This window comes from Leptidea sinapis, chromosome 23 (genome assembly GCF_905404315.1).
Source record: "Leptidea sinapis chromosome 23, ilLepSina1.1, whole genome shotgun sequence".
Lineage (NCBI taxonomy): Eukaryota > Metazoa > Arthropoda > Insecta > Lepidoptera > Pieridae > Leptidea > Leptidea sinapis.
In genome coordinates, this window is record NC_066287.1 from 3,912,661 (window position 1) to 3,940,051 (window position 27,391).

At 35.3% G+C, this 27,391-nt stretch overlaps 2 protein-coding genes across 2 annotated transcripts in view; one reads left to right on the forward strand and one right to left on the reverse strand.

Annotated features, from left to right (window-relative positions):
• Positions 1-2,082: 2,082 nt before the first annotated feature.
• LOC126971477 (protein bcn92) lies at positions 2,083-5,214 on the reverse strand. The gene is made up of 3 exons (XM_050817810.1): positions 4,937-5,214; positions 4,730-4,850; positions 2,083-2,359 (listed from the first exon to the last, which is right to left on the reverse strand). Exons 1-3 carry the CDS (start codon positions 5,023-5,025, stop codon positions 2,309-2,311), a joined length of 261 nt encoding a protein of 86 aa, XP_050673767.1. The 5' UTR covers positions 5,026-5,214; the 3' UTR covers positions 2,083-2,308.
• A 3,765-nt stretch (positions 5,215-8,979) lies between these two features.
• The window catches only part of LOC126971377 (uncharacterized), a 453,035-nt gene continuing 434,623 nt past the window's right edge, over positions 8,980-27,391 (forward strand). The window contains exons 1-7 of the mRNA XM_050817680.1: positions 8,980-9,175; positions 11,884-11,977; positions 13,172-13,347; positions 16,020-16,820; positions 19,139-19,313; positions 22,840-22,988; positions 26,331-26,505. Of these exons, the coding sequence (XP_050673637.1) occupies positions 11,889-11,977; positions 13,172-13,347; positions 16,020-16,820; positions 19,139-19,313; positions 22,840-22,988; positions 26,331-26,505 (1,565 nt within the window). The 5' untranslated portion in view covers positions 8,980-9,175; positions 11,884-11,888. The remainder of the gene's footprint in view (positions 9,176-11,883; positions 11,978-13,171; positions 13,348-16,019; positions 16,821-19,138; positions 19,314-22,839; positions 22,989-26,330; positions 26,506-27,391) is intronic.

Consider the following 27,391-nt stretch of genomic DNA (forward strand, 5'->3'; position numbering starts at 1 on the left):
CTTAATTGTGCTTTATTTCTAAACTTGTACTACGTTCTGAAAATTTTTTTCGAAAAGAAATAAAAATGTACCTTTTAATCTTTACAACAGTGTCATCTATTAGGACAATATGTTCTTACATCGATTTAATATCACACCATGTCCTAACTGACTGACTAGTCAGTAACATTTCACCAGCACAGAGTCTAAACCGTTTTAGCTAGATGACGTTGGTAGACATACAAAAGGGTCTTTTGTCGTCATTTTCAAACAAGTAGGTAGGTTCGAATATTCATCGAGGTCACTGACCTCTACTATCTACCACTGGACTGGTGGCTGTCAAATTGTTTTTGTGCCTGTTTGATAATCGCCATTTTGGCGCTGTTGGCCATGTAGTGAGAGTCTGCGGTACTAAAACTATCGATGACAACCTCAGCAAACATCGATAGATGGTGGGAAACTATTTACAAAAAAAATGTGTACTTTATAACGTTGATTCTTGAAGTATAACTAACAACGAAGCATAAACAAAACGAACGAAATTAATTCAAAATGCAAAAATACTTCAGAGTATTGCACGTTCCTTCGCAGCCATTTGTATTATACGTCACAAAATTAGTTCTCTGGACGCTCGCGAGTGGCGCTCAAATAGGCACAATAAAGTAGCTGTCAAACATATGGAACAGCCTGTCCAGTGGTATATAAATACAGGTCAGTGATCGAGGTATTTGTCAAAGAAAATATAATCACGACGGTTAAGTACTTGTGATAATAAATAAAAGTAGACACCGACAATATTTACCACCTTTACTTTTTTTGAAAAAACATAAGATACATACCTACAAGACGCTGATGTCCCGCGACTTCGTCCGCATAGACAAAAGACTGAGCACGTAGCAGCGCTTTTTCAATTATACTTTTAAAATAAAAGAACATTTAGCATACTCGTATATCATGCTGTCACGCCATTTTTGTGTAAATAATGAAGTATTCTGCAAAGTCGTATTAAACATTATTTTATTCTATCTACGCCATTTTTTGTAAATAATGAAGTGTTCTGCAAAGTCGTATTAAACATTATTTTATTCTATCTTCAATAAATTTTCTCAGCGCGCACGATTTACTTAAAGAATATTTTTAGGTAGATACTTTTTTACACCTTGGCTTACATAAGTAGAGTTCTAGTAGGTATTCCTAATTTTATGAAAATATAATCTAGTTTATGTCACCCGAAATATAAAATGAAATGCCAAGACAAATGTAATAGCAGATAGCTACATTCGCCACGCGCGACTTTGAGCAGGATAGCTTCGTCTAGAACTAAACAACCCATGCAGGCAAGCACCGACTTAAAGGCTATCAACGAGTAGCACATACAGATAATAGTATTTTATTAAAATTAAAGGTATAAGATTTGCATAAGAGGTTTTAGGTTAAGAGAATTAAATCTCTATTAAGTTATTTTATACTTTAAAGTTTTTGAAGACAGTTTTTTTAATATGTCATGTTATAACACACAGTATAACTGTTTATGCACAGTGTCTATTTTATTCTATAAATTAAATATTTTTTTTAAAGCAGGTCATGAAAGTGATATATTTTTAGTGTTTTCTGGGTCTGTGTTGTCAGCCATTGGGTTAGTACCTCTAAGCATGATTTATATTCGTGTAAAGATTAAATTAAAATATTTTTAATAAACATTATTTACAATGTCTATATCATATCATGGGATGAAACTTCTCTGAAATAAACTTTATTTTGTTGAAGTTTTACTCATTTTGGTGTGTTAGTGAAGATATCAGAGTAAATTTTAAATTCAACACCCTGCTTTTTGTTGGTCAACTAGACCACTTGTATCATACTTCGGTTACCATAAGCCATGCAACATAGTGATGTTACAAATTGATCTCTATTTAAATGTTGGCTGTAGTAATGACTAATGTAGTATAGTCAGCCACACCAGCAAAATAAATCAGAACATATTGTGCATCATTATATTGCGGCATGAATAACCACCCCATACAGCACAGCTACTTAAGATTATTTACCAACAAGTTTATGGATTATTGCAAAACAGTTGTAGTTTTGAAAAATAACACCAGCTAGATTCAATACATTTTATTTATTTAAAATAAATCTAAAACTGTGGCCTATGACACCTTCTTAAATGTCTCACTTTGTCCTCCTCTGTCATAAAAAAAATTCATTCGAATACTAATTGCAATATAATGTTCAGCACAAAAAATTTCATAAATGCATCGTACAGATGGTTCGCCATGCTAAGGGCTAGTTTACTTCTGATGTGACAGCTTATAATGTATCACATCATCTAATTCTCCACAACCAACTTATCTGTTTTGTACATGGCTCCAATGACAGCCTGAAACAAAATTATTCATGTATTAATATTCTATTCAACTAAGTACCTTTAGAAATGTTATAGTTATTCACAGGTTTTTTTTATGAAAATAAGGGACATGACGAGCAGGACATACGGCTGATGGTAGTTGATTACAATTATGCTTGTCACCTTGAGATGTTAATGTTACCACCGTTGTGGTACCCATAATATAGCCTGCATCCTGTACAAAGGAGCCCACTGGTAAAATTATTTTCAGCAACTCGATACATTGGGTTCAAGACCCATTGGTAAGTTCAAAGTGGTTATGATTTAATTTATGTAGATATGTATAGTCGCAAATATAATTCGAGATCAAAAATGTGAACAATGGTGTTGCCAACAACAAATAATAACCTTTTTCGTTGTGCGTCTTAAAATATACTAAAATATCATTTTAAAATTATAAGTGTAGTCTAGATACATATAATTAACTATTGCACAACGTTTTCTCTTTCTAATATAGCATGAAATACATCGGAAAATTTAAATTTATTATGCAAACTTTGCTTTGATACTGGCAATAAGATAGAAACTCTAAACATTTGGCTGGTCTACAGAATCAGTACGTATATAATGTTACAAAAAATCTTGGTCGTAGTGACAGGTATCACTGGTTGCCATATTATTTTGTTCATTCGGTTTCTAACGATCATCATGTGGTTGAATGTGCTCTTCTTGCTTCTCGTTTATATATTAAACTATATTTTATATGTTTACTAGCTGACCGGACAGACGTTGTTCTGCACATAATAAATAAAATACTGTTTTTTTATGAATTTGTCAATAATATTTCATAACATTAAGAATTATTTCTTCTGCTTCCTGTTGTTATAATGAAATTGTTTCAAAGCAGAACTGTCAAACCGTGCGTAAATTCTCTCATAGAAAGTATGCAAAACAAATAATATTGGAATTAAAAATAATTATGGGTCTCAAATCGAAATAAATGCTATCCTATCTCTCAAGTTGGACTAAACTGCACTCGATGAAGTAATCCCCATTAAAATCCGTTCATTAGTTTAGGAGTCCATTGCGGACAAACAATGTGTCACATAATTTATATATATTAAGATATAATAAACATGGGTCAATGAAGGTGTGTAATAAGATATACATGTTTAAATAGCATTGTATTGTGTATCTTATATTTGCAAAAAAGTGTAAAGTGAATATTTTGCTTTTAAGTAAATAATTATACAGGTCACGCAACATCGAAAATGTGGTTTGAAACTCAAATTAAAACTCCTAAATAAACCTTCTTACCATGTCTACCTGAGTGCCCTACCACAGGCTTTAAGGCTCAAACCAGAAAAGGAAGGGGTCTTAGGCAATATTATCTCTTATAGGCAGCGAGGATGGTTTTGTAGATGAAGCATTATTAATGTTCTAGTCCAAAAAAAACACTGAAAATTCGCTCATAATGAAAAGGGGTTAAAGGGCATACCAAAGATAAAAACCAATTCAGTATTTGTTTTAATGTCCCTTACCACTCTCAAAGGTTATATTTGAACCCCACAACTGCCTGATGGAAAGCGCAAATTATTGAATAGCTCATATCCAAAAATTGTAAAAAGAGAACAGTTTAATTATAAAACATTTGTTTGGGACAAGTTGGCTGTCAAAAATATAATTTATAATAAAAGTAACCAATTCCGATTCATCAACATCAAGCTCTTCAGACCATGAATCTGAGAGTGAATATTAATATGGAAATAATTTAATTTTATGTTTGGTACCCATTATCAAATAAAAACATTAATAAATAATTTATTATTATTATTTATATAATTATGTTATATTAATCAAAATAATTTATTCTAAAAGTTGTGGTGTGGTCCACAGAAGCCACTAGAAAGAATAGAATAGATCTTCAATTACATTTCTGGGTATAGTATGTATTTGTTTTCTTTAAATGTAATATCTAATAAATTTTTTAGAAACAAAATGCATATGCTGCAAAACTATGTCTATGAGCCAATCCTTCATTTCTTTCTAGACCATGTCAGGTAGACTAACAGATTGAAAATTCCTATGTTGTCTCTTGTCTCCTTTTTTATGTACTGTAGTGTCAATAACAAATAGATTTGTTATCCCGACTTAGACCTCATGAGAAGCTAAATAATCATTGCAGTACAGATAACACAATGGTTGCTTGGAAAAAATTCAAAGATTCCACATATGGACTCTTGCAATGGCATGCTGCAAGTACATCTAACACCTAAACAACTGAATGAAATAATTGTTGAAATTCGAAAATAAAATGAAATAGAATTGGGCAGTATTTTCATAGACTACTTACCAAACAATCTTTAAGTGAAAATTCTATAAAGGATATATTTATATAAATACCTGTCTTTTAATCATTTCGAGATTTTCTTTCGCATAGTCAACTTCTTTTCTGACTAACTTTATGTCCGTTAATAATTTGTTTGCTTTAAATGAATCTTTTACTCTTCTAATAGCATAACATCTGAAATTGTTGCACAATGCTATCATCACTTTATTTTAGGTAATATTAGGTTATAAATTTATTATTTACATAGAATTGTTATTTACCTGAAGTTGTAATTAGGAAATTTTCCAGATTCTCGAATCAAGGATTTATACAGTGATAATATCTGTTGCTTTGGTATATTTGAAGCCATTATAGTGAATATTGGTTTTGGACCCTACCCTGCCTAAAAATTTATGCAGTAATTTTGAATTAATTATTAATTTTTATTTCTCACATCAGATCACACACACAGAGTACTTTTTTTAAGTAAAGGGCAAAGAGAATTTAAACACTACGTTCAGTAAAGGGGAACCATAAAGGAAACATCAGCTCATGGAGAATTTAACCACTACTTAAATCGGCTGATGGAGTATTTGTAAAAAAAAATAAAACACCAGTAATTTTTAAGTTCGCAGCACTGAACTTTTATTATCTTTGGTACAGTAACAATGTGAGTTTGTAACCAAATGACTCTTGCTGAAATAAATAAAATACATAATTAATTTAAAGTTGTTTTCTCCTAGTTGGTTAGGGCCGAAACCCTGCAAAAGTATTGACCACAGAAAACTATGTATACTCTGAGAGACATCGCTTCATTGTGTGTCTTCTACCGCATTTATCTCGGGGAGTGTTCCGAAGAGCTGTTTAACCTGATTCCTGCCGCCGAATTCCACCTTCGCACGACACGCCACAAGTTAGGATATCCTCCCCACCATCTGGATGTGTGGCGGTCCTCCATCCACAGTGCGGTTTTCAAGGAGTTTTCTTCTACGTACTACAAAGGTGTGGAATGAGCTTCCTTGTGCGGTGTTTCCGGGACGATACGACATGGGTACCTTCAAAAAAAGTGCATACTCCTTCCTCAATGTACGGCAACGCTCCTGTGATTCCTCTAGTGTTGTAAGAGATTGTGGGCGGCGGTGATCACTTCACACCAGGTGACCCGTACGCTCGTTTGTCCTCCTATTCCATAAAAAAAAACACAAAAAATGTTACGATTTGTCTGTATGATCGATCTGATGAAAATCGTGATGATTGATCGCATCAAACATGACGCCCCAAGACGAAACGATTGGTTACGACCAAACAAGTAAGTGATCGATCACTTACTTGTTTGTGTTATTGAAATTCTAAGACGTGTTCGATTTATTCAACTATGGAGTTCACGGAACACTGAACATATTAGAATAAAATATTCTAAGCTCAACAATATATACAACCACAGACTAAATAAGTGATATTAGTGATGGGACTCGGGCCGTTTTTTTAACCTAACATGATAAAAGGAAGAGGTTCTGAATTCGCATGTTTTTTATGAAGCTGGTGCTTCCCGTGTGGTCCCATTTCAATTTGGTTTAGTTCTTACAGTGGGATCCATGAGAAAACCATATAAGTCTGTAAGTGATTTATTGACGTATTTGGCCCACAAATGGACGAATAACTCAATATCACGCCAGCCGATTTCGATGATTCTTGTTTTATTAGAAAAGATGTACTTCAAGGGTAGTTTGATAAGAGTTTGGTTAGGTTCTGACTATGGGAGTAAATTAACGATACTCGGCCGAATCTTTTATATGCTATCCGGATATTTTAGTCACCTACCGTAACGTTTTTATGGTCAAGTAATTGTTGTAGTCGAATAAGATGATCAATGAAATTCTTTAACGGCTTACAGTGAGTTAGTGAACTGTGGCAGAATTTTACACTGTCTGTAATCAAATTGCAATGCGCTTACGTTCGTTGCTGCACTGCAACATATTTCAAGCGTTATATCGATTTTGGCGCTCTTCACAAGTCTCTTTTGAAATTTTCCTCGAGATGAATCTCCTCTGTTGAGATAGGCGTTTCTCTCTGACAACGTTTGATTCATTTAAGCGGTGCTGTACCAACACACACTGGACGCACTGGACCAACATTTGCTGTCTAACATATGGAATAGCCTGTAGTGTAGGAGTGTGTAGTATGCCTACACGTCATATTCAGACAAATTAGTTAGTGTGCTTCAGACTCACTAAAAATAAAAAAATGAAGAGAAAAAAACAATCGAAATGTAATAATGCACTAAAAAGTAAAAAATAATCGGTTATTGCTCTACAACTTAGTAATCAATAATGTAGTTATAATTATTGTTATTTTTGGAGTCGATGTCAGCCAAGGTAGATTTGTAGCTACATACAGAGTTATAGGTGAGATGTGCTTAAGTCACGCGACTTGAGTCGCATGACGAGAACAAGAGACTCGGTGACTCACTACAAACAGGAAGGGCAATTTAAAAAAGGGCAAAGTTAAACAACTTAGGCTGAGATAGTCCGGGACAAAACTATTGTTCTTACACCCCTTTGGTTGTTTGTGCAACCCATTGTTTGTCGCAAGGTCAACTTTGCGACGAAAAGTACAAGAGCTGTCATATCATCGGTTGGCGATGAGATTGTACAAACTCCTAGTTATAAAAGTTAACACCATGGGTGGGTGTAGTGATTCTGGCTGTTAAAGCCGTAGTGAATGCTAAAATCCAGCTTATATACGTTATTACTTTTCAACGGAGGCCTACGCCTCCCCCCCTTCAATTAGCTCAGACTAAAGCAAGACTAATCCAGGACGGTACCAGGCTATGTAATCCCGGAGAATCTGTTTCTGGACGTCCACAATTACTAGAATCTGTACCTAATAGTGGATGTCCGGGCTGCTCCGCGTATTCTGGAGGGGCCAAAGCTGTGCTGACTAGAGGCAAACGGAGCAGGAGGCTCAAACCACTCTCCTCTACATTAACTGTGGACTTTTGCTACATCAGGGGGCTTCACTCAAATTTAAAAACCGTCCACTTCCATCTGGTGACGACAAAGCCAGCCATGCTCTTTTTGACCGAGATACATCCTCTCTGGCTGATACATCTTACCTCTCGTACCCAGGGTATAATCCTGGAACATCTTTTATACCGCAGGCTGGCTTGTTCGTTGACGTCAGGGAGGATGTCTGATCTCGAGGCCTGACTTTCCTTGAAGGACAGGAAACACTTGATCTATCCATCATCTACGATCATCCGTAAATCTACGCTTGCCTATGTAGGTCCCATAGCGGTAGAGCAGAGACTGACCGGTTCCTCGAGCACATCCAAATGTTGGAGTAGATCCCCAGTGCTGAGAAGCGTGTTATTGGCGATTATAACGTCCACCACGCTGAATAGCTAGGCTCACGTACCACCATCATGCAGAGAGATCTGTTCACGAATTTGCCTTAACATATTATGGTAAGACACAACTAGTTATTGTGCCAACGCGAATCCCAGATGTAAAAGATCATACACCTTTACTGTTGGACCTTATGTTGACCTCATATCCAGACGTCTACTTTATTTTCGTTGACCCTCCTCTGGGTTGTTCGGACCACTGCTTGTTCCGGAACACCATGCCGATTTTTTTTTCTTTGTAGAAACTCAGCGAGCTTCTATTTTTCATAGAAAAATATGATTACAAAGTAATATCGTACAATTTTATAGATTATTTATTAGCCCCAGGGCGGTCGCTCCATTTCAAATCTGTGGTATCATTAAGAATGTCATTTATGTTATTGTACGTACCACATAAACGTTTTGCTTTTGAATGTCGTAATGCATTTATTTTGAACATTTTCTGGGATATTGTTGTAAAAGCATAAACATCGCCCCACAAAAGACTTACTAACATAACACTATAAGTTTATGTCTGTTCCTGGTGTTAACATTATAGTTATGACCACGGAACAGAAAAAACTACTGGAAGTGGCATGTGGGCGTTACCCTGTCGCCACTATTGTTTACAATTTATTGTACCTACTCGAGGCTCAAGTGAGACCAGTCAATTGATGTCAAGTGAAGCATAATAATTATCTTTTAAAAATACAAATGTGCCTTATTGACTGTAGAAATCATAGCCGCCATAAATATGTCCAACGAAGGGATTTCCTATCATTGGTAATCATAATTTTCCGATCTAAATTCAAAAACTCACAACTGTCAATATGGAATGATAATGACACTGAGAAAGGGAAAAATTGTCAGTTGTCACGTGAATGGGTTTGACATTTGCGTAAATATGCTGTAAAATTCCAAAATTAAAAAAAAAAAAAAATTAAAGATCGTTTTCAAGACAAAATAAACAATATTTTTCTTTTCCGTTTAAATTTTTATCTTGTTAATTATTGTGAGTGCGATCTTGTAAAAACAAATTGTTTATTATTTGTTAGTAAATAATAGTGTTATTTATTTACAATCTGACAAGTTAATATATGAAGTTAGATATCGAAGGATTTATTTTAAAAAAGAGGTTAGTTGGTTTATTTATTTCTTCTTCAGTTAACAGTTTGAATTGATGATTTTATTATTGTGGTGTGTACACCTAGTACCGGCATTTAATGGAATTTGTGGTTAGTTTATTTGTTAATTGTAGGTACTTAGTACATACAATTACAAATTTATTCAATGGTCTATGTCATATTTCTATGCAAATTAGTCAATCTTCAGTATAAATATAAAATGTTTTTAAAACAACTTTTGGAGAGTCGAAAGTTCAAAGGTCAAAGGCTCAAACACGTATAATGAAATTATGAATCGAGTTGATATTACGTAAAATTAGTGGTTGCTTATAAGTGAAACGTGAATTACATGCCCTTGATGTTTTGTTTACTCGCGATGTATTGCGTAAATCATATCTGGGATTTATATGTAACAGGCTAACGGCGAATTTCAATAAAATATTAAATGAGATTTTCAAGGCGAATTCCAAATTATTTAATTTTTCATTACCTTCAAATGTTAGTCAGACATTTTATTTTAACACTCAATTATGTATCATGATTCAAAAAATAATGTTTCTTTTTGGCGGATTGATTTTATCAAATATGTTTTGCATGGTGGTACTAACATCCCTACTAGAAAGTGACCAGTTGGTACTAGGCACTGGTCTACCAGTAGTAGTCTATCTAAATATATAAAAATGGATTGCTCTTCATTAGTCTCGCTTAAACTCGAGAACGGCTGGACCGATTTGGCAAATTTAGGTCTTGAATTATTTGTGGAAGGCCAGAGAAGGTTTAAAAGGTTAATAAATAGGAAAATGCTGCTAAATTAAATAAAAGCAACAAATTTGTTTTTCCTTTGATGTGTCCATACATAATTTTTATGAGAGAATTTATTGACACACGGTTTGACAGTTCTGCTGTGAAACAATTTCATTACGACAGCAGGGTGCATATTTTACGAAGTCATTTTTGATGTTATGATATATTATTGACAAATTTATATAAAAAAACATTATTTTATTTATTATATACAGAACAATGTCTGTCGGGTCAGCTAGTAGTATATAATTATAATTTTAAGTTGTAATGATATGATTTATGTAGTTTTATAAAATCATCAACAGTATAAGCTACATATTGGGAGATATATTGGTCCAAACTATGGTTCTTGAAATTTAAGATTATACATAAACAAGTAATTTAACAGTTTTACTTCTGGCTTAATTTAGAACTAGGGATCAAAAAATATGCTTCTTGTTGTTATAATGAAATTGTTTCACAGCAGAACTGTCAAACCGTGCGTCAATAAATTCTCTCATAGAAAATATGTCCATACAAAACAAATATCTCTCAAGTTGGACTAAACTAAACTGCACTCCATGAAGTAATCCCCATTTAAATCTGTTCATTAGTTTAGGAGTCCATCGTGGACAAACAACATGTCACATAATTTATATATATTATTAAGATATTAGATTGTATACAGTATGTACTGTGTCTATAACTAAAAATAATAAAAAATCAAGACAGTGAAATTTTTAATAAAAAAAAAAAGTTTCAATGTATTTAAAAGGACAAAGGACAAGTACATCCCCAATGGCTAACAGCACAGAAATTTTAATAAACCCTCATGATATGGGTATGAAATGAACGGCTTTGCTTAAAAGAATAAAAAAAAACTTTTATTTAATATGAATATATGTATTTATTGCATTTCAAGCCATTCAAAAATATAAATAATTCAGTAAGGCTTGGTTTTTTTAAAAGCTATTTTTGATTGATTGTTTCATTTATGGGTCACTAAGACCATAAGCAGAATTGTTAGAGGAACTGAGATGTTGGAGTGGAGCAGCCAATGCTGCGCCACCTCCCTATAATATGTGGTCATGATTCAGTATCAGCTCGATCCATTTGACCGCATGCAACATAGAGCAGCTCAAATTGTGGGGGACCCAGTGCTCTGTCAACAGCTGGATCACTTGGTGTTGCGTAGAGAAGTCTCTGCATTGTCTGTCTTCTACCACATTTATCACGGGGAGTGTTCGGAAGAGCTGTTTAACCTGATTCCAGCCGCCGAACTCCACCTTCACACGACACGCCACAAGTTAGGATATCATCCCCACCATCTGGATGTGCGGCGGTCCTCCACTGTGCGGTTTTCAAGGAGCTTTCTTCCACATACTACGAAGGTGTGGAATGAGCTTCCTTGTGCGGTGTTTCAGGGACGATACGACATGGGTGCCTTCAAAAAAAGCGCGTACACCTTCGTTAAAGGCCGGCAACGCTCCTGTGATTCCTCTGGTGTTGCAAAAGATTGTGGGCGGCGGTGATCACTTAACAACAGGTGACCCGTACGCTCGTTTGTCCTCCTATTCCATAAAAAAAAAGTGCTTAACCACTGACATTTGAAGCATCTCTGTAATTAATAAATTAGAGTGTTGTTCAAGATGGTATTTGTGTTTCGCCCGGTAACACTCGATCTCTAATTTTAACAGTCACTATTTTTAGATATATGTGGACTTCTGTTGATTTTGTTTTTCATTGACTATTCTCCTCAGTATGCCTTTTTCAACTCATTGGTGGTGTTGTTGGCTACACTCCGGAGTTGAATGTCATAAATCTGTATTGGTTTTAATATTGAATTATATAATTATAAATTATTATCAATGGATAACAATAGTTTCGTCCCATGAGACGTTGTTAAAGATTCACATAAAATAATCTGTTATTCCAGAATTGATGGCAAATGATGTTTCACAATGGGAGGACGACGACACGACGTACTCCGATGAAAGAGACAGCGACGACAGTCCATTACTATCATACAGGTGGGTAGTTTCATAAAGGTCACGCATTTCAGCTTCAGAATTATTTTGATTGCAACTAAATCACTACCGGCGTTTGGGAAGTAAATGGCACTCTGAGAAAAAAGAAACAGCGCACAAAACTCTCCCAGTATTTTTTCTTGTGATATTTGTATAACACTATATTACATATATAATTGTTAAAGAAATTTTCTGTTGAGTTATAAGATTTACCTACTGCAGTGCCATTTAATAAGTTATTAATTTAATTTGGGACGAAAGTTCCTTGGAAACCGTATTGAGCCGCTTTTCAACACCGAGCAATATGTGAAAATATGAAATTTTACCCGCATTATGTCGACGTTGACAATCTACTGCAGCGAGAAACATTTTTCCTCGCACAGTCTCTTTGTGGAACCAATTACTGGCAGCAGTATTCCAGACCTGATACGACCTATCTAAAAGGCCGGTAACGCAACTCGCGATCTCTGGCATTGCGGCTGTCCGTGGGCGGTTGCTTTATCACTTCCCATTACGTAAGCTTGTAGCTCCGTTTCCCCCTCTCTTTAAAAAAAAAACTGTGAAGAAACTACACACATCCAGGGCGGAATTTACCTTTTACACATTGTGAAAATCATCAACAATGTGCCATATTGATATCCATTATACTCTTATTTTAAGATGTCATGGTACCTGATGACTTAAATAAAGTCTGAAAAAAAAAACAAGTTGGACACACAATTTATCAATTGAACGAGATGCCAATTTGCCCAAGGCATATTACATAACAGCGAGCGTTTGTAAATGTTTATAAAACGCCAAATTATGCGATTTGCCTGCGACTGACATATTTTGTTGTCATACTTTTACGTCTGTCATATGCTTGTTTTTCAGTTTTTAAAAATTATCTTTTTGCTTTAAAGTTATCACCAAATCAGTGTGGGTGTAATTCTTAGGTAATAAAGTTCATTAAATAGTACATTGTGATACAAGTGCGCGAAGTAGGTCCTGTGCGCACGACTATCTTATACTATTTTTCCTATTAAGTTGCGCAAAGTTCGACCACTATAAATATTTTCAAACATTCCCGCACGCTCACCTCATTCTCGCACGCTCAGTTACATTTCCGCCCGCTCTTGTCAACGTGTGCGAAAGTGGAAAAAATAATTCTTATTTTAATCATATGCAAATGCCCTAAAATCTACATCCATATTCCAGGTATGAAAGAAATCGCCACGCTGTGCCTTGCAGCAACGATGGCAGGCCGGAGAGAGAGAGGAGATGGCAGGTGACACTGATAGCCAGGTTCTCTCTGATCAGCACTGGCATGATCCTGTTCTGTGTCCTCATGTACATACCGGTCTATAATCGCGCCAACAATCAGCTGCCCAAAGGTACGTAGATACTTAAGAGCAGGGGCGTGCATATCATATAGGCAATTAGGCAGTGCCTATCTCATTATGTACCTAAATAAATATAGCACTAGTGTTATAGTTAATTTACTGCCTACGGCAGGCAGTCTACAGATTGCATATGCCAAGCAAGCAGCGTTTTATTCAACTTATGCTGTACCGTCGAACTGAAACGCAACTACGACTAGTTAGATCCACAGTGCCTACCTTGCTAGAAAACCAATCCACGCCCCTGCTTGCATGCGTTACATTCTTCATGCAAACATTCGTACGTGATTATGGCGATTTAACGCATCTTTATTCAAAAAGATTGCGTCGCGTTACATTTTTTATACCTACGCTCGTACGTGATTATGGCGATTTAACGCATCTTTATTCAAAAAGATTGCGTCGCGTTACATTTTTTATACAAACGCTCGTACGTGATTATGGCGATTTAACGCATCTTTATTCAAAAAGATTGCGTCGCGTTACATTTTTTATACCTACGCTCGTACGTGATTATGGCGATTTAACGCATCTTTATTCAAAAAGATTGCGTCGCGTTACATTTTTTATACCTACGCTCGTACGTGATTATGGCGATTTAACGCATCTTTATTCAAAAAGATTGCGTCGCGTTACATTTTTTATACCTACGCTCGTACGTGATTATGGCGATTTAACGCATCTTTATTCAAAAAGATTGCGTCGCGTTACATTTTTTATACCTACGCTCGTACGTGATTATGGCGATTTAACGCATCTTTATTCAAAAAGATTGCGTCGCGTTACATTTTTTATACCTACGCTCGTACGTGATTATGGCGATTTAACGCATCTTTATTCAAAAAGATTGCGTCACGTTACATTTTTTATACCTACGCTCGTACGTGATTATGGCGATTTAACGCATCTTTATTCAAAAAGATTGCGTCGCGTTACATTTTTTATACCTACGCTCGTACGTGATTATGGCGATTTAACGCATCTTTATTCAAAAAGATTGCGTCGCGTTACATTTTTTATACCTACGCTCGTACGTGATTATGGCGATTTAACGCATCTTTATTCAAAAAGATTGCGTCACGTTACATTTTTTATACCTACGCTCGTACGTGATTATGGCGATTTAACGCATCTTTATTCAAAAAGATTGCGTCGCGTTACATTTTTTATACCTACGCTCGTACGTGATTATGGCGATTTAACGCATCTTTATTCAAAAAGATTGCGTCGCGTTACATTTTTTATACCTACGCTCGTACGTGATTATGGCGATTTAACGCATCTTTATTCAAAAAGATTGCGTCGCGTTACATTTTGTATACCTACGCTCGTACGTGATTATGGCGATTTAACGCATCTTTATTCAAAAAGATTGCGTCACGTTACATTTGTTATACCTACGCTCGTACGTGATTATAGCGATTTAACGCATCTATATTTAAAAAAAAATACTGATACAAGATACCTTCTTGTGCATTCTATCTAGGTTTCTATCGAAGCAGAATATACAAATTTCGAGATTCAAATTTAGTTAACCCTCCAAATATCTGCTTTATTTTGAACAAATTTTACCTGAACTTTGTAGAAAAACAGAAAACATTGCCAGAGAAACCTCGCACATGTATTGGAGATTTTATGTCATAAACATGTACTAATTAAAAACACGTATTTTCTGGAAGAAGTTTTATGGAATTTCTGCTCACAATTTTTGTTCAATGGCTACCGCTCTTGATTTTCGTCAACAGGCGGTATGCCTTTGGATTAAACACGATGCTTTTCGACCATATTTTTGCGTTGACAGGACCTGGGAAGGGCCCTCCTAAAAGATTTAGATTTACGGGCTAGCTTCCGGAACTCAAGCTCACCCTATGTAATTAGGGCAATAAGGTTTTAGTTGAAAACACCAGTCCAGAGCAATTTAAAATTAACCCAAAAATTTTTTTTTTCATAAATTAATATGCGATTTACCAACACAATGGAATAGCCTCAGCAACTTATGAAACATTTATAACAACTTAGAAACTTACAAAAACAACAACACAATACAAACACACACAGTTACGTTAGTTATTAGTTTTACAAATTTTGTTATTTTCAAATATACATACCACTCAACAGTGCATCGGTGTAATCGTGTTTATTATTAAAATTTAGGAAGCTAGTATGAGTCCCATTGTTAACCTTACTGTAAATTAAAAAAAAATGGAGATTGGCCCCGAAAATAACTATATATATAGCTCCAAATTATAAAATTCATTTTTAATGTTATGACGCAATTAAATAACTAACTCTACTTTTAAATGTAGGCATTGCAATTTTTTACCACGTTGAAATTGCGCGTAGAGTTAGTTATTCAATTTTGTCACAACATAGAACATAAAAGATGGATTTAGTAGTGTAATTAAGCAAAATGAAACACGAGAGCTACATACATGCGCAAATGCTAGAAGTAGCCGCCATGTTATGACCAGTGGGCAGTGACACAAATAAAGAAAAGTTGAAAGGTTACAAAGCGAGTGACAAAGATTTCATTTTTGGGCCAACTAACAGATGGCACTACAGTCTTCTGAAAACGTTACTTTAAAGAGTCTGTCCCACCCATACATGGAATATATATATTTTTTCAATCACAACAGCAATTTTAACAATTCTAATATTTTTTGCAGTTGCTGTAGCAGGTTGGTCTATTCACACGAACAGAGATACAAAAATATACGTCCAACCTTATAACGTTACAACTATCCACGAACCTACAGATATATGCCCCAAAGCTATAAGGCATAAAAAACATAACCTTTTCCTACTAATTGTCGTATGTTCAGCAACATCACATTTCGACAGGCGGAAAGCCATTCGAGAAACATGGGGCAGCTACCAGAATTATCTGGCAACATCGAAAATATTCAATTCAGTGCGGGAGCAGTATAAAAAATATAATTATACGTATGATCTTTATTCGGGAAATGACAGCTTTGTTGGGCGCAGTAAAAGAGACATATCGGGTTTCGCTAAAATCCTGCCAGAGATTGCAAAAGCTTTGCAGGATAATTTGGTGAGTGAGGCACCTGAAAAAAGGTTTGATGATGACAGTGATGAGAAAATGTTGCCAGAATTTGATATGAATAAAGAATTAGGTGATAGCACTGCCGACGCAGATTACGACTACGAGTCTAATATAATGAAAATACCACCCAAAGGTTACGAGGATAATACAGATTTGGACAAGGTCCTATCAATGCTAAAGGTGAAAAGTCCTCCAGAGGTGCCAGATAAAGTGGATTTTAAACTAGTGTTTTTATTGGGGCTGCCAGCTAACGAGAACAACACTGATGTCCAGGATCGGATAGATGATGAGGTGGTGAAGTATGGCGATATAATTCAGGAGGGTTTTGTGGATTCTTATAACAATTTAACATTGAAATCTATCATGATGCTGAAGTGGGTGACCAATAATTGTAATGAAAGTGGTAAGTGTTTTTTTTTTACTTTGCGAAGACGTAACATAAGACGCGCGGGCTCCAATCCCGCATCGTCCATAAATTTTTAGAAATTTTTAATTTGTTTCAATATTTAATGCAGTGGGAACACATAAATGCTTTACGGCCATAATGACGTGCGATTCAAATTCAAATCGAAATGAAAAATCGTTTATGCTATAGTAACCTTTCCCACACAAACGTTTTATAACAATTCTTTTAAATTTCGTAACACATTTGTTTTGTACATTTTCTTGGATCATATTGTAGAAGCATATACATCGCCCAACAAAAGACTTACTAACTCGACCCAACCATGTAGTAGGCATAACATGTTTATGTTTGTTCCTCGTCTTAACATTATGAATGCCACAGTTTCTAGAAAACGCCTCAATGTGCTTATGAACATACAGAACATTATCAAAAATGTATTGAGGCAGTCAAAATGATTATTTCTTTAAATTTTTCTATTAATGATTCTTTAGGACCTGGTTATAAATCGCGCGAATAGCCCTCTTCTGCAGCACAAAGATGGTATTAATATTGGCCGCTCTGCCCCATAACAATATACCATAGGACATAATACTATTAAAATAACTAAAGTATACTAGTCACGCCGTATCTATGTCAGTTAACCGTCTAATTTTCTTAACCGCATATGCTGCAGAACTAAGCCCATTCGCCAATCCTTCAGTATGGGGGCCCCAATGCATTTTGGAATCAAGAATAATGCCATGAAATACAGCAGATTCCACTGGTTTTACCACCTCTCCATTTAATAAAATATTCTCATCTTCATTTTTGACATTTGGCGCGGTAAATTGAATATATTTAGTTTTATGACTATTCAACAATAAGTTATTGGCGCTAAACCAGTACACGATGTCAGATAGAGCATTGTTTACTTCGTCATATAAAACTTGGCTTCGTTTCACTTTGAATATAAAGTGAAGTGTCATCCGCAAACAATACCACCATGTGTATTTTTTTCTACAAGGTTAGGTAGATCATTTATATAAATTAGAAAGAGAAAGGGTCCTAGAATAGACCCTTGTGGTACCCCCATACCGAGAGGAGTCCCAGGAGATCTCCTGCCATTCACATCGACCCTCTGAATCCTATTATTTAAATATGAGATCGAGCTCAAATCCTCTTATACCATAGTGACCAGCGTTGAATGTTGAACACAATCAAAAGCCTTAGATAAATCACAGAAGATACCAAGTCCATTCTGTGATTCCTCCCATGCCTCAAAAATATTCCTGATTAGTTCAACACCTGCATCCGTGGTCGAGCGTCCCCTAGTAAAGCCAAATTGTTTGATATGAAGTAACTTATAAGTGTTAAAGTGAGTATGCATTTGGCTTAAAATATTTTTTTCAAAAATTTTACTTATAGTCGGCAACACTGATACAGGGCGATAGTTATTCGGGTCAGAAGTGGGTCCCGATTTAAATATTGGTGTAATTTTACTATATTTCAGAAGGTCAGGAAACACGCCATGTTCAATACAGCTATTAAAAACTAGTGCTAGATATGGTGCTATGACGTCAATAACTGAACTTATTATTTTTACAGATATTTTTATATATATCAGCAGTTTTTTTCATTTCTAAAGATCTGTAAGTTTTAATTATTTCTGCTGGGCTAACAACACTGAATTCTATTCGATAAACAAAAAAACTCAGAAATCACGCTCGAAAATTGTCTGAAGCAAAACTCTGCTTACTCGTCTATTACAGAGTTTTGATTCAGTTGTGTTTCGACCGCGCTTTGAATACAATGCCACGCAACGAAAAAGTGTTCAGTTAAAACTGTCCAAATAACAGCAATTCCAAATATAAAAAGGATGGAGTGTCGTATTTCTGTTAAGTGAACCATTAAAGTGTAACTAATACTTTAAATCTAATTCTAATGAGCAGATACAATATTTTGAACATTACTGTCACGAAATAAGGTGTTAATTTTAATGAATGTTTTAACGTTATATGTTAATGTATACGTATTACAACGCCGCGCGGACATTTTGACGACCTTTACTAGGGAGAGTTGACCAAGACATACGAAGATTTCCGAACTATGTGTCACTGGAACGGTTGGCTCAGTTGGTAAGAGTGCTCGGACGGATTCCGAGAGGTCGCGGATTCGAGTCCTGCATCGTTCACGAATATTTTTTTCAAGTTCCAATAAGTGACTTAAAATCCTATTTTGAATAAAAATATCTGAATTTGAATATGCTATTTTAAGCTGAACTACATTGGTAGACTTAATTCCGCAGTGAAGCTTAAACGTAGATGTGTGTTTTTCAGTCCGCTACATCCTCAAGACAGATGACGATATGTACATAAACGTGCCCAACCTTATAATGAACCTGCGGAATAGATCGACTGTTTTTGATGCAACTACGCCCAAGGAAGCCGAATATCTTTTGATTGGAGATCTGATTTGTGGTGCAAGGCCCGTGCAGGACTCTAATAATAAATGGTAAGTGTTAATGGGGTATAACGCCCCTCATTTAAGTCCAAATTTTATTCAATTTAAATTTTAGTGAAATTTGACATATTAGGAAGTTACCATAATCATAATAATAATATTGACACACTTTTTACACAATTTATCTTGCCCCAAGTTGAGCATATGTAGCCTGTGTTATGGGTTACAAGACAATGATATATTTAATACAATATACTTACTTAAACATACATAAATTCATATAAACATACATAAACACATTTAAACATTCATGACTCGGAAACAAACATCCATATTCATCATATAAATGCTTGCACCTACCGGGATTCGAACATAGTACTGTTTAGTATTTACCATCTACCACCACTACTAAAGACGAGCGTAGATGTGGCAAGAAACACTTATTATACACAAAAAACATTATTTTAAAAGGTTTATCAAGTGGGAGAATTTCATCGATTTCTACAAGGGTGTCGTTTGCAGGCACAAGGTGAAGCCGAGGCCTGAATTCATCGGAGTGGTGAAGTCGAATTTTCTTCCGAGAGATACATATTTTGTTCGATACAACAAGGAAATAAATATATTATATCATATGAAAAAAATGTAGAGACTGCCAATAGAAGTGAAATCTTAGAACTTTTAGTATTAAAATTTGAAATTTAATAACGTTTAAAAACAATTAAATGATTAATTTAAAACTTATTTTCAATAATAATATATTAATCAAACAAAAACAATATTTCAACAATGCATATTATCATAATATACACATTGAAATTTTCACGAAATTTTTTGATGCATTTAGCATTCAATTTCACTTATAAGATAAACACAGCACTAATGTTGCATAGTACGTCAGCTGTATAGCTACATATATACTGCTATAAGCATTTCGGTGACGCGTGAATAGTGTCCTAACTGTATATCTATTAAATAAAATTCTCATGTCGCGGTGTTTGTAGTTAAACTCCTTCGAACGGCTTGGCCGATTCTAATGAAATTTTGAGTGCATATTGGGTAGGTCTGAGAATCGGATAACATCTATTTTTCATCCCCCTAAATGTTAAGGGTGGTCCACGCCAATTTTTTTTATTATTTTTTTTTTACTTTTTTTTTATGAGTCAGAATTAAAAAATACATACAACTTCAAATTTTCACCCATCTACGATCAACAGTTACTTTTGTATCGCGATTTTAATATCGGCAATACAACGTTTGCTGGGTCAGCTAGTATTTATATATATTTTTTAATTATTTATAGCGTGTATCCTTAATGAGCATGCCGGTGACGCGAACGCATAAGATTTTATATGAATTATAACGGGGCAGTAAGATTTTACGTCACAATATCACAAAACAGAAAGAAATACAAATCCCGTTAGAAATGGGTTTTCATGCAATATTTCTGCCCGCATATTTGTATGTACAATTTCGGCCCAGTTCTCATATCAATGCGAATAAGCATTTCGAGAAGGTTTAGTATAGAAGCATAAAATAAATATCACAAAATGAAATGTTGCAAATTCATATACCAAATAGGTATGATTCATATTTTGACTTGCTTCCGTAAATGAAAAATAAATAACTCAATATGAGATCATGTTCATTTTGACTTGCTTCAGAAATTAAAAATACATATACCAAAGTTGGATAATGAACATTTTCATTTATTTAAATTGACTGAAGCAGCGATTGTTCACGAGCATGGTGCATGTCACATGGCCCGGCAGTTGCATATTCAAATTCAAAAACACTTTATTCATGTAGGACACGGAAATGACACTTATGAATGTCAAAAAAAAATATTGTTTCTTATTGAATTTACCGCTGCTTCGTAAAGGGTTGAGCTAATGAGAAGAAGTAGCAAGAAACTCATTGCCACTCTTTCAAATCAAGATTTACATTTGCAATTGCTTTACAAATCATTTCAATTACAATATATGCAAAGTGACGCAACAAAAATACTCAAATGTCAAAAACTGAAAGGCTTACACGAGTAAGTCAAAAAAAGAAAAAAAAAAGGTAAATTAATACTTATAAACACAAGAGTTATTGAGTATAGTAGATGCATCAATTCACACATACCGTATATAAATAGAGGCATTATGTGAGCATTTCATAAAATAAAATATGTAATAACTTCAATTTTAAAGGAAATAATAATAATAAAAAACACATCAAGCAGACCTCCCGGTAACAAGATCATTTCTTCGGCAAAGGAACGACCCGTAGCACGATACCGCCACAAGCATTGAATACCAACGTATTAAAGCCATAATAAGCTGTGATCATACATAATTGTGTGTATTTTCGAATTTTGAATGTGTAGAAACTCGAGCGAGTTTATGGATTGTAACTGTATTACATTAATAACGTTTAGTTTCTTTGTTTTTATTTGATTTTCATATTACTATTTTAAAAACTTTTTTTTTGTGTGAGATAATAATAGAAAATAAAAGTAAAAGTCCAGTCACAGCTGGATTACTCCGCCGTTGTAGAGAATATTCCAATATTTTTCCAAAAATTGTTACATAAATAATATTACTTTAATCTATACACATTATTAGATGTACAACTTGATAAAGGATTCACACCATTTTCCAAAAAAATAAAAATTAAAAAAGTTGCAATATTTAAAATAAAAAAATGAATAAATAATACTTAATTTTAAATAAAAGTAGGTAAACTAAGAATATTGGTATAGATCAATATTATTAGTGGATAGTTATTACAATTTAAGGACTTACAATTTAACAATATTAATACTTTTTTTTTAAATTTGTGTTATCTATCCTGAAGTATGTCAACCTATTTGGTAATAGAATTACAAATTTTTGTTAGCCTTGATATAGCCGAAAATTGGTTCAGGGGATATTCGGCTATGGGTTGGTGTAAAAGACCGAAATAAAATGGTATAATTCTTAAAAGTTGTTATTTTTTTTTATAATCGTTCATAAAATGCTCGAGTTATTTACTTACGGTGTGTGTGAATGATGCAGCTACTGTACTCAATAACTTTTGTTTTGTATTAATTTACATTTACATTTTTGACTTACTCGTGTAAGGCATTGACTATTTGACGTTTGAGTATTTTTGTTGCATCACTTTACATAATATTGTAATTGAAATGATGAAAATGTAAATGTTGACATAAAAGAGTGGCAATGAGTTTCTTGCTACTTATTCTCATAAGCTAACCCCTTTAAATGTCAATATTATAAGAAATAGTATATTACGCATAGAGGGAGAAAAGTAGGTCTTTCTCATCCGCTGAATATTCGGGTCAGGCGACAATCGCGGGTGGCAATGTCCTACTTACTCACGTGGTGCGTATACGATTTTTTTCCCACCCGGATGACAAGCTCGCTTCTAGTCCCTGTTGCGAGGGACAAAAGTCATCTTGCCGGGAGAGAATCGGCCACTTTTCTCCCTCGTACCATGGACTAAAAGTGAGGTATTCATCGAAGTGGGACATTCATAAGTGTCATATCCGTGACCGAAATGAATAAAGTGATTTTGATTTGATTTGATTGTTTAGGTACAGCCCACGCTATATGTACGGCGGTCGGGTTTACCCCCGCTATCTGTCTGGTACCGGCTACGTGTATAGCGCTCCCACAGCCCGAGCACTCTACTCTGCGGCTCTGACGACGCACTACTTCCATCTTGAAGACATTTATATTACTGGTGAGTCTTACTATCAATCATTTATTCATCATTTATTCTTGATAATGTAATGTATGTTCATAGGCACATAAGTGAATCTGTCAGAAACTGTCATAAACATAATGTTAACACCAGGAACAGACATAAATTAAACTTATGATGCCTACTACTCGGCTAAGTCGAGTTAGTAAGTCTTTTGTGGGGCGATGTATATGCTTTTACAACAAGATCTCAGAAAATGTTCCAAACAAAAATATTACGTTATTCAAAATAATTGTTAATAACATAAATGACTTTCTTAATGATACCACAGATTGGGAATGAATGACCGCCCTCAGGCTATTAAATAATAAGTTTAATTGTACAATATTACTTTGTAAACATATTTATTCGATGAAAAAAAAAGGCCGCTGAGTTTGTTGCGCCCATTCTTCTCAGGTCTGAGGCATTTGGAATGGGTGGTAGTTTTTGGACTTTCAATAAGTGATGTCACATCCTATTTTGAATAAAAATATTTGAATTTGAATTTGAATCATTCCCTTCGCCATATATTTTTTTCTTTCTGTATTCTGCGTCTTGACAATCTGTCTCTCAACAATGATCCAATGTGCTGACCCAATATGACTGTATTTTGGTGTTGTAATCCAACTCGGATGGGCAGCGTTCGGGAAGCTCCGTAAAATCTTCTCGTCCGAAATACCACAGTGTCCGAAGACGAAGGTTTTTAACCAGTGTGTGTTGCAAGTGATGACATACAGTACGCAGACGTGGTCGCCAACTGTGGGCTTTATGAGAACCCTATTGTCGCTCAGAGGGCATTTGAGAGGGCTATCCTCGGAGTTTCTTTGCGAGATCGAATCAGAAATGAGGAGATCAGTTGGAGAACAAATTTACCGATATAGCCTAGATGGTTGCGAAACTGAAGTGACATTGGGCAGGGCATATAGCTCCAGGGATAGATGGTCGTCGGGGCAGTAAAGTCCTCGAATGGCGACCTCGTACTGGAAGACGTAGTGTTGGTAGACCCCAAGATGGACCGACGATCAGGTCAAGATCGCCGGAACAGGTTGGAAGAGGGCAGCGTAGGACCAATAGTTATGGAAATCTTTGGGAGAGGCCTTTGTCCAGCACTGGACGTCTTCTGGCTGAAATGATGATGATTTCGTAAGGCTTTTCCAATAATAACTCTCTCACTCTTTGTCCACCAATGTTGCTGCCAGTCCTTGAATTCTGTGGCGCTTCAGACTAGAGAATTTAAGGCTCATAGGACTCTGAAGTTGAGCAAGTTCGTTTCTGAGACTGTTAAGTCTACACTGGTAGCTTCTACTGAATAGTTCTATATCTTGCTTTATAGTTTCCAATTTTATAGCTGCGTACATCAGTTTGTTGCTAACATGCCAAGGATATATTAGGCAGGGGAAGGACAACAAATGAACAACTTTTATAATATTTAAGTGGGAGGCTCCTTTGCACAGGATGACAATGACAGGAGCGCAAATGTAGAGCGGATCAGAATTTTTGTGATTTTCAAGAATTATGAGCAGCAGTACATTGTAGTGGGCAGGGCGTATCAATTACCATCAGCTGAACGTCCTGCTCGTTTTGTCCCTTATTGTCATAACAAAATAAAGTCCCAGTTGCTGGTCAGGCGGTATCTATATGTAAATTTAAATGTTATATTAAAAAATGTCTCTGTCGTAAATCTTTCGACCCCAAAGCTGAATGAATATCTTAGTGATCGGACAGCCTGGGACTAGATTATGATTATGAAAATGAATGTACAATATTATATATTATAATTTAAAAAAGCGCAAAAAAGAATGCTGGGAGAGTTTCTTACGCTGTATTTCTCTTTCAGAGAGTTATTATTTAAAATTAATTATTCCAATAGTCCTTTCCACTACAAGTGACAAGTGTAATCCCAAACCATCTGTTACATAGTCTCAAACTACTATTGAATGAATTGCTTTACATCACCTTACAAAAAACCGCCATCCTGCATAATCGTAAGATAAAGTAAGGTAAGTAAAGTTCTTGCAAATTGATGAACACGACATTTCACTTTACACATAAATTTAACACACCACACGCTGCGTTTACTTGGTTTTGACCCGTAAATGCAGACAAACCAGGGAAAGGCTGAGAAAAAATATCAAATATAAAAGTAATAATAATAAAATTGACACACTTTTCACAAATTATCTTGTTTCAAACTAGGCATGGACTGTACTATGGGGTACAAGAAAACGATATACTAATTAATACGATATATATGTCGCAGGCATATGATAAAAACAGTGATAAGTTCAAATATCGGAAGATGTTAAAATAACAACACGATTTTTACATTTCTCTAAACAAATCTAGTGATTTGACCAAATGCCAGAGTTGGTTACGTGAAATGACAAAAAGTATTTTATTTGGTATTTATAAGGTTTATTTGGTAAGATTTCGACATAATTTGCTAAGAATTTAGCATCGTGTCGCAGTTGGAGGGGGGTGAGAGGGGATGGGGGAGGGATGGAGATGTCTTCTGTCCCCTGGCTCACTCCCCCCACTTCCATGAAAAGGTAACGCACCAGTCTCTTGAAAATCAAATTAATGCAACCTAACCTCAAAACAGATAAAAGTTTCTCTAAAGGCCAAGTAAAAGCCCCATAAAGGGCACATATTATTAAAAAAAAACACGAAAACCTGTCCGTGTCGGGGTATGACTCAAGTCTGATGCTTGCTTCGCGCGCTTTTACATCCTAAGTTCTTCTAGTCGCGTCACTCATTGTCATTTCACGGAACCATCCCTGGCATTTGATCAAATCACTAGATTTGCTCAGAGAAATGATAAAATCGTGTTGTTCTTTAAACATACTCCGTGATTTGATCAAATCACTTAGGGAATTGACTAAATCTCTTTTATTATAGCTTCCTTGCGACATACATATTACTTATAGATATAAACTATGACTTGGACACAAACATCTGTATTCATCATATAAATGTTTGAACCCACCCCGGGACCTCTAGCGAAGAAGCAGTGTTGTCTTCGACCCTCTCCTTTATTATTATACGCTTTATATTAGCTTCACCTGTATGTTTGTAACCGACTTCTTTGGGTGCGATTTTGACCCACTTTAAACGGCTAGGTTTCGTTCAGACTTTGTAGATTTATCGAGTATCGATGACATTACACTAATTTGATAAAATTATACTAAAAAATTAAAAATAAATAATAAGGCGTCCGGGACGCTTTTTTTACACTATTTTCAGTTTAAATTTATTTTCTATTTTTTAGTTGAATTTTATATAAAGCGTGCTTTTTACTTTTTTTTTAACTATTATTTTAGTCTGTGTTATGTATATTTACAGGTATGTGCGCACTTCGCGCCACGCCGCGTGTCGTTCCTCGTGACGAGCCCGGCTTCTCGTACAGCGAGTGGGGCGGGGCCTGCGGCGTACACGGCCGCCTGTCCGCACATCGTCTAGCGCCCGCTGACATGCGCCTGGTGGCCGGATTGTTGACTCACGAGCGCTACGTCGACAGGTCAGACTTATTTTACGCAATTAGGTATTAATCATTAGGCAATCAATTACCCCCTTAGGGGAGACCGGGGTTGGTTGTGACATTTTTTTTACAAACTGTCATATTTTTTGATTGACTTGAGTGTTTTACCTGAGTATAGGTTTTTTTGATAGAGTAACTATACAGGATCTTTATTTAAAATAAATTTTATGTAGCAGACTGAGAGTAATGACATAAATGGACAAATTCTGAAAAAAAAAGCCGTGTAACTTTCAACCCCGTGCTCGGGGCTGGTTGTTACACAACATGGGGCAAATTGTTACAATAGAAAATAAATTTATTATTAAAGTTTTTATTAGGAACAATCATCATAATCAGTTACTTTTCTTAATTTAAATATCTTAACATTATGTCTATAAAGCAGTATTTTGCCTTATTACAACGAAAATATAAATCTAATATAAAACTAAACTACAAACTTAATATTTGATCCAAAAAAACGTTTGCACCTACTAATGAACAAATCGTATTTAATAATTGAAGATAAACTACACTTGAACTTTAACTTGAAGATCATCTCATCATATCTTTAAGGAACGCCAACCAGTTAGTTGCTGTAGTCTGAAATATCACTTTCGCAAATTCTAATGAAGGTTGGAGGCTAATGCAGGCGAACAAAATAGTTCCTGTATTTAAATCGAAGGAAGATAAACATACGAGTACACTGCACCGAGTTCCCCACTGCATTTACTGTTACGCAAAGACTTACAAGAGTCCCTCTGTCTACTGATGTAATGGAACCAACTTGTTTAGATCCTCTTGGAGCTAAATTTTTTCTAGCTTTCACTCGTTTCATCTACATTCCAAAACGTCAGCTAATTTTGAAAATAATTTATTAATATTCGTT

Excerpts from the sequence above, each read along its gene's own strand:
- LOC126971477 (XM_050817810.1), bottom strand. The coding sequence starts at position 5,025 with ATGGCTTCAAATATACCAAAGCAACAGATATTATCACTGTATAAATCC. Across the intron at positions 4,851-4,936 it reads TTTCCTAATTACAACTTCAG|ATGTTATGCTATTAGAAGAG; the intron begins GTAAATAACAAT and ends CAACAATTTCAG. Across the intron at positions 2,360-4,729 it reads TCGAAATGATTAAAAGACAG|GCTGTCATTGGAGCCATGTA; the intron begins GTATTTATATAA and ends ATTTTGTTTCAG.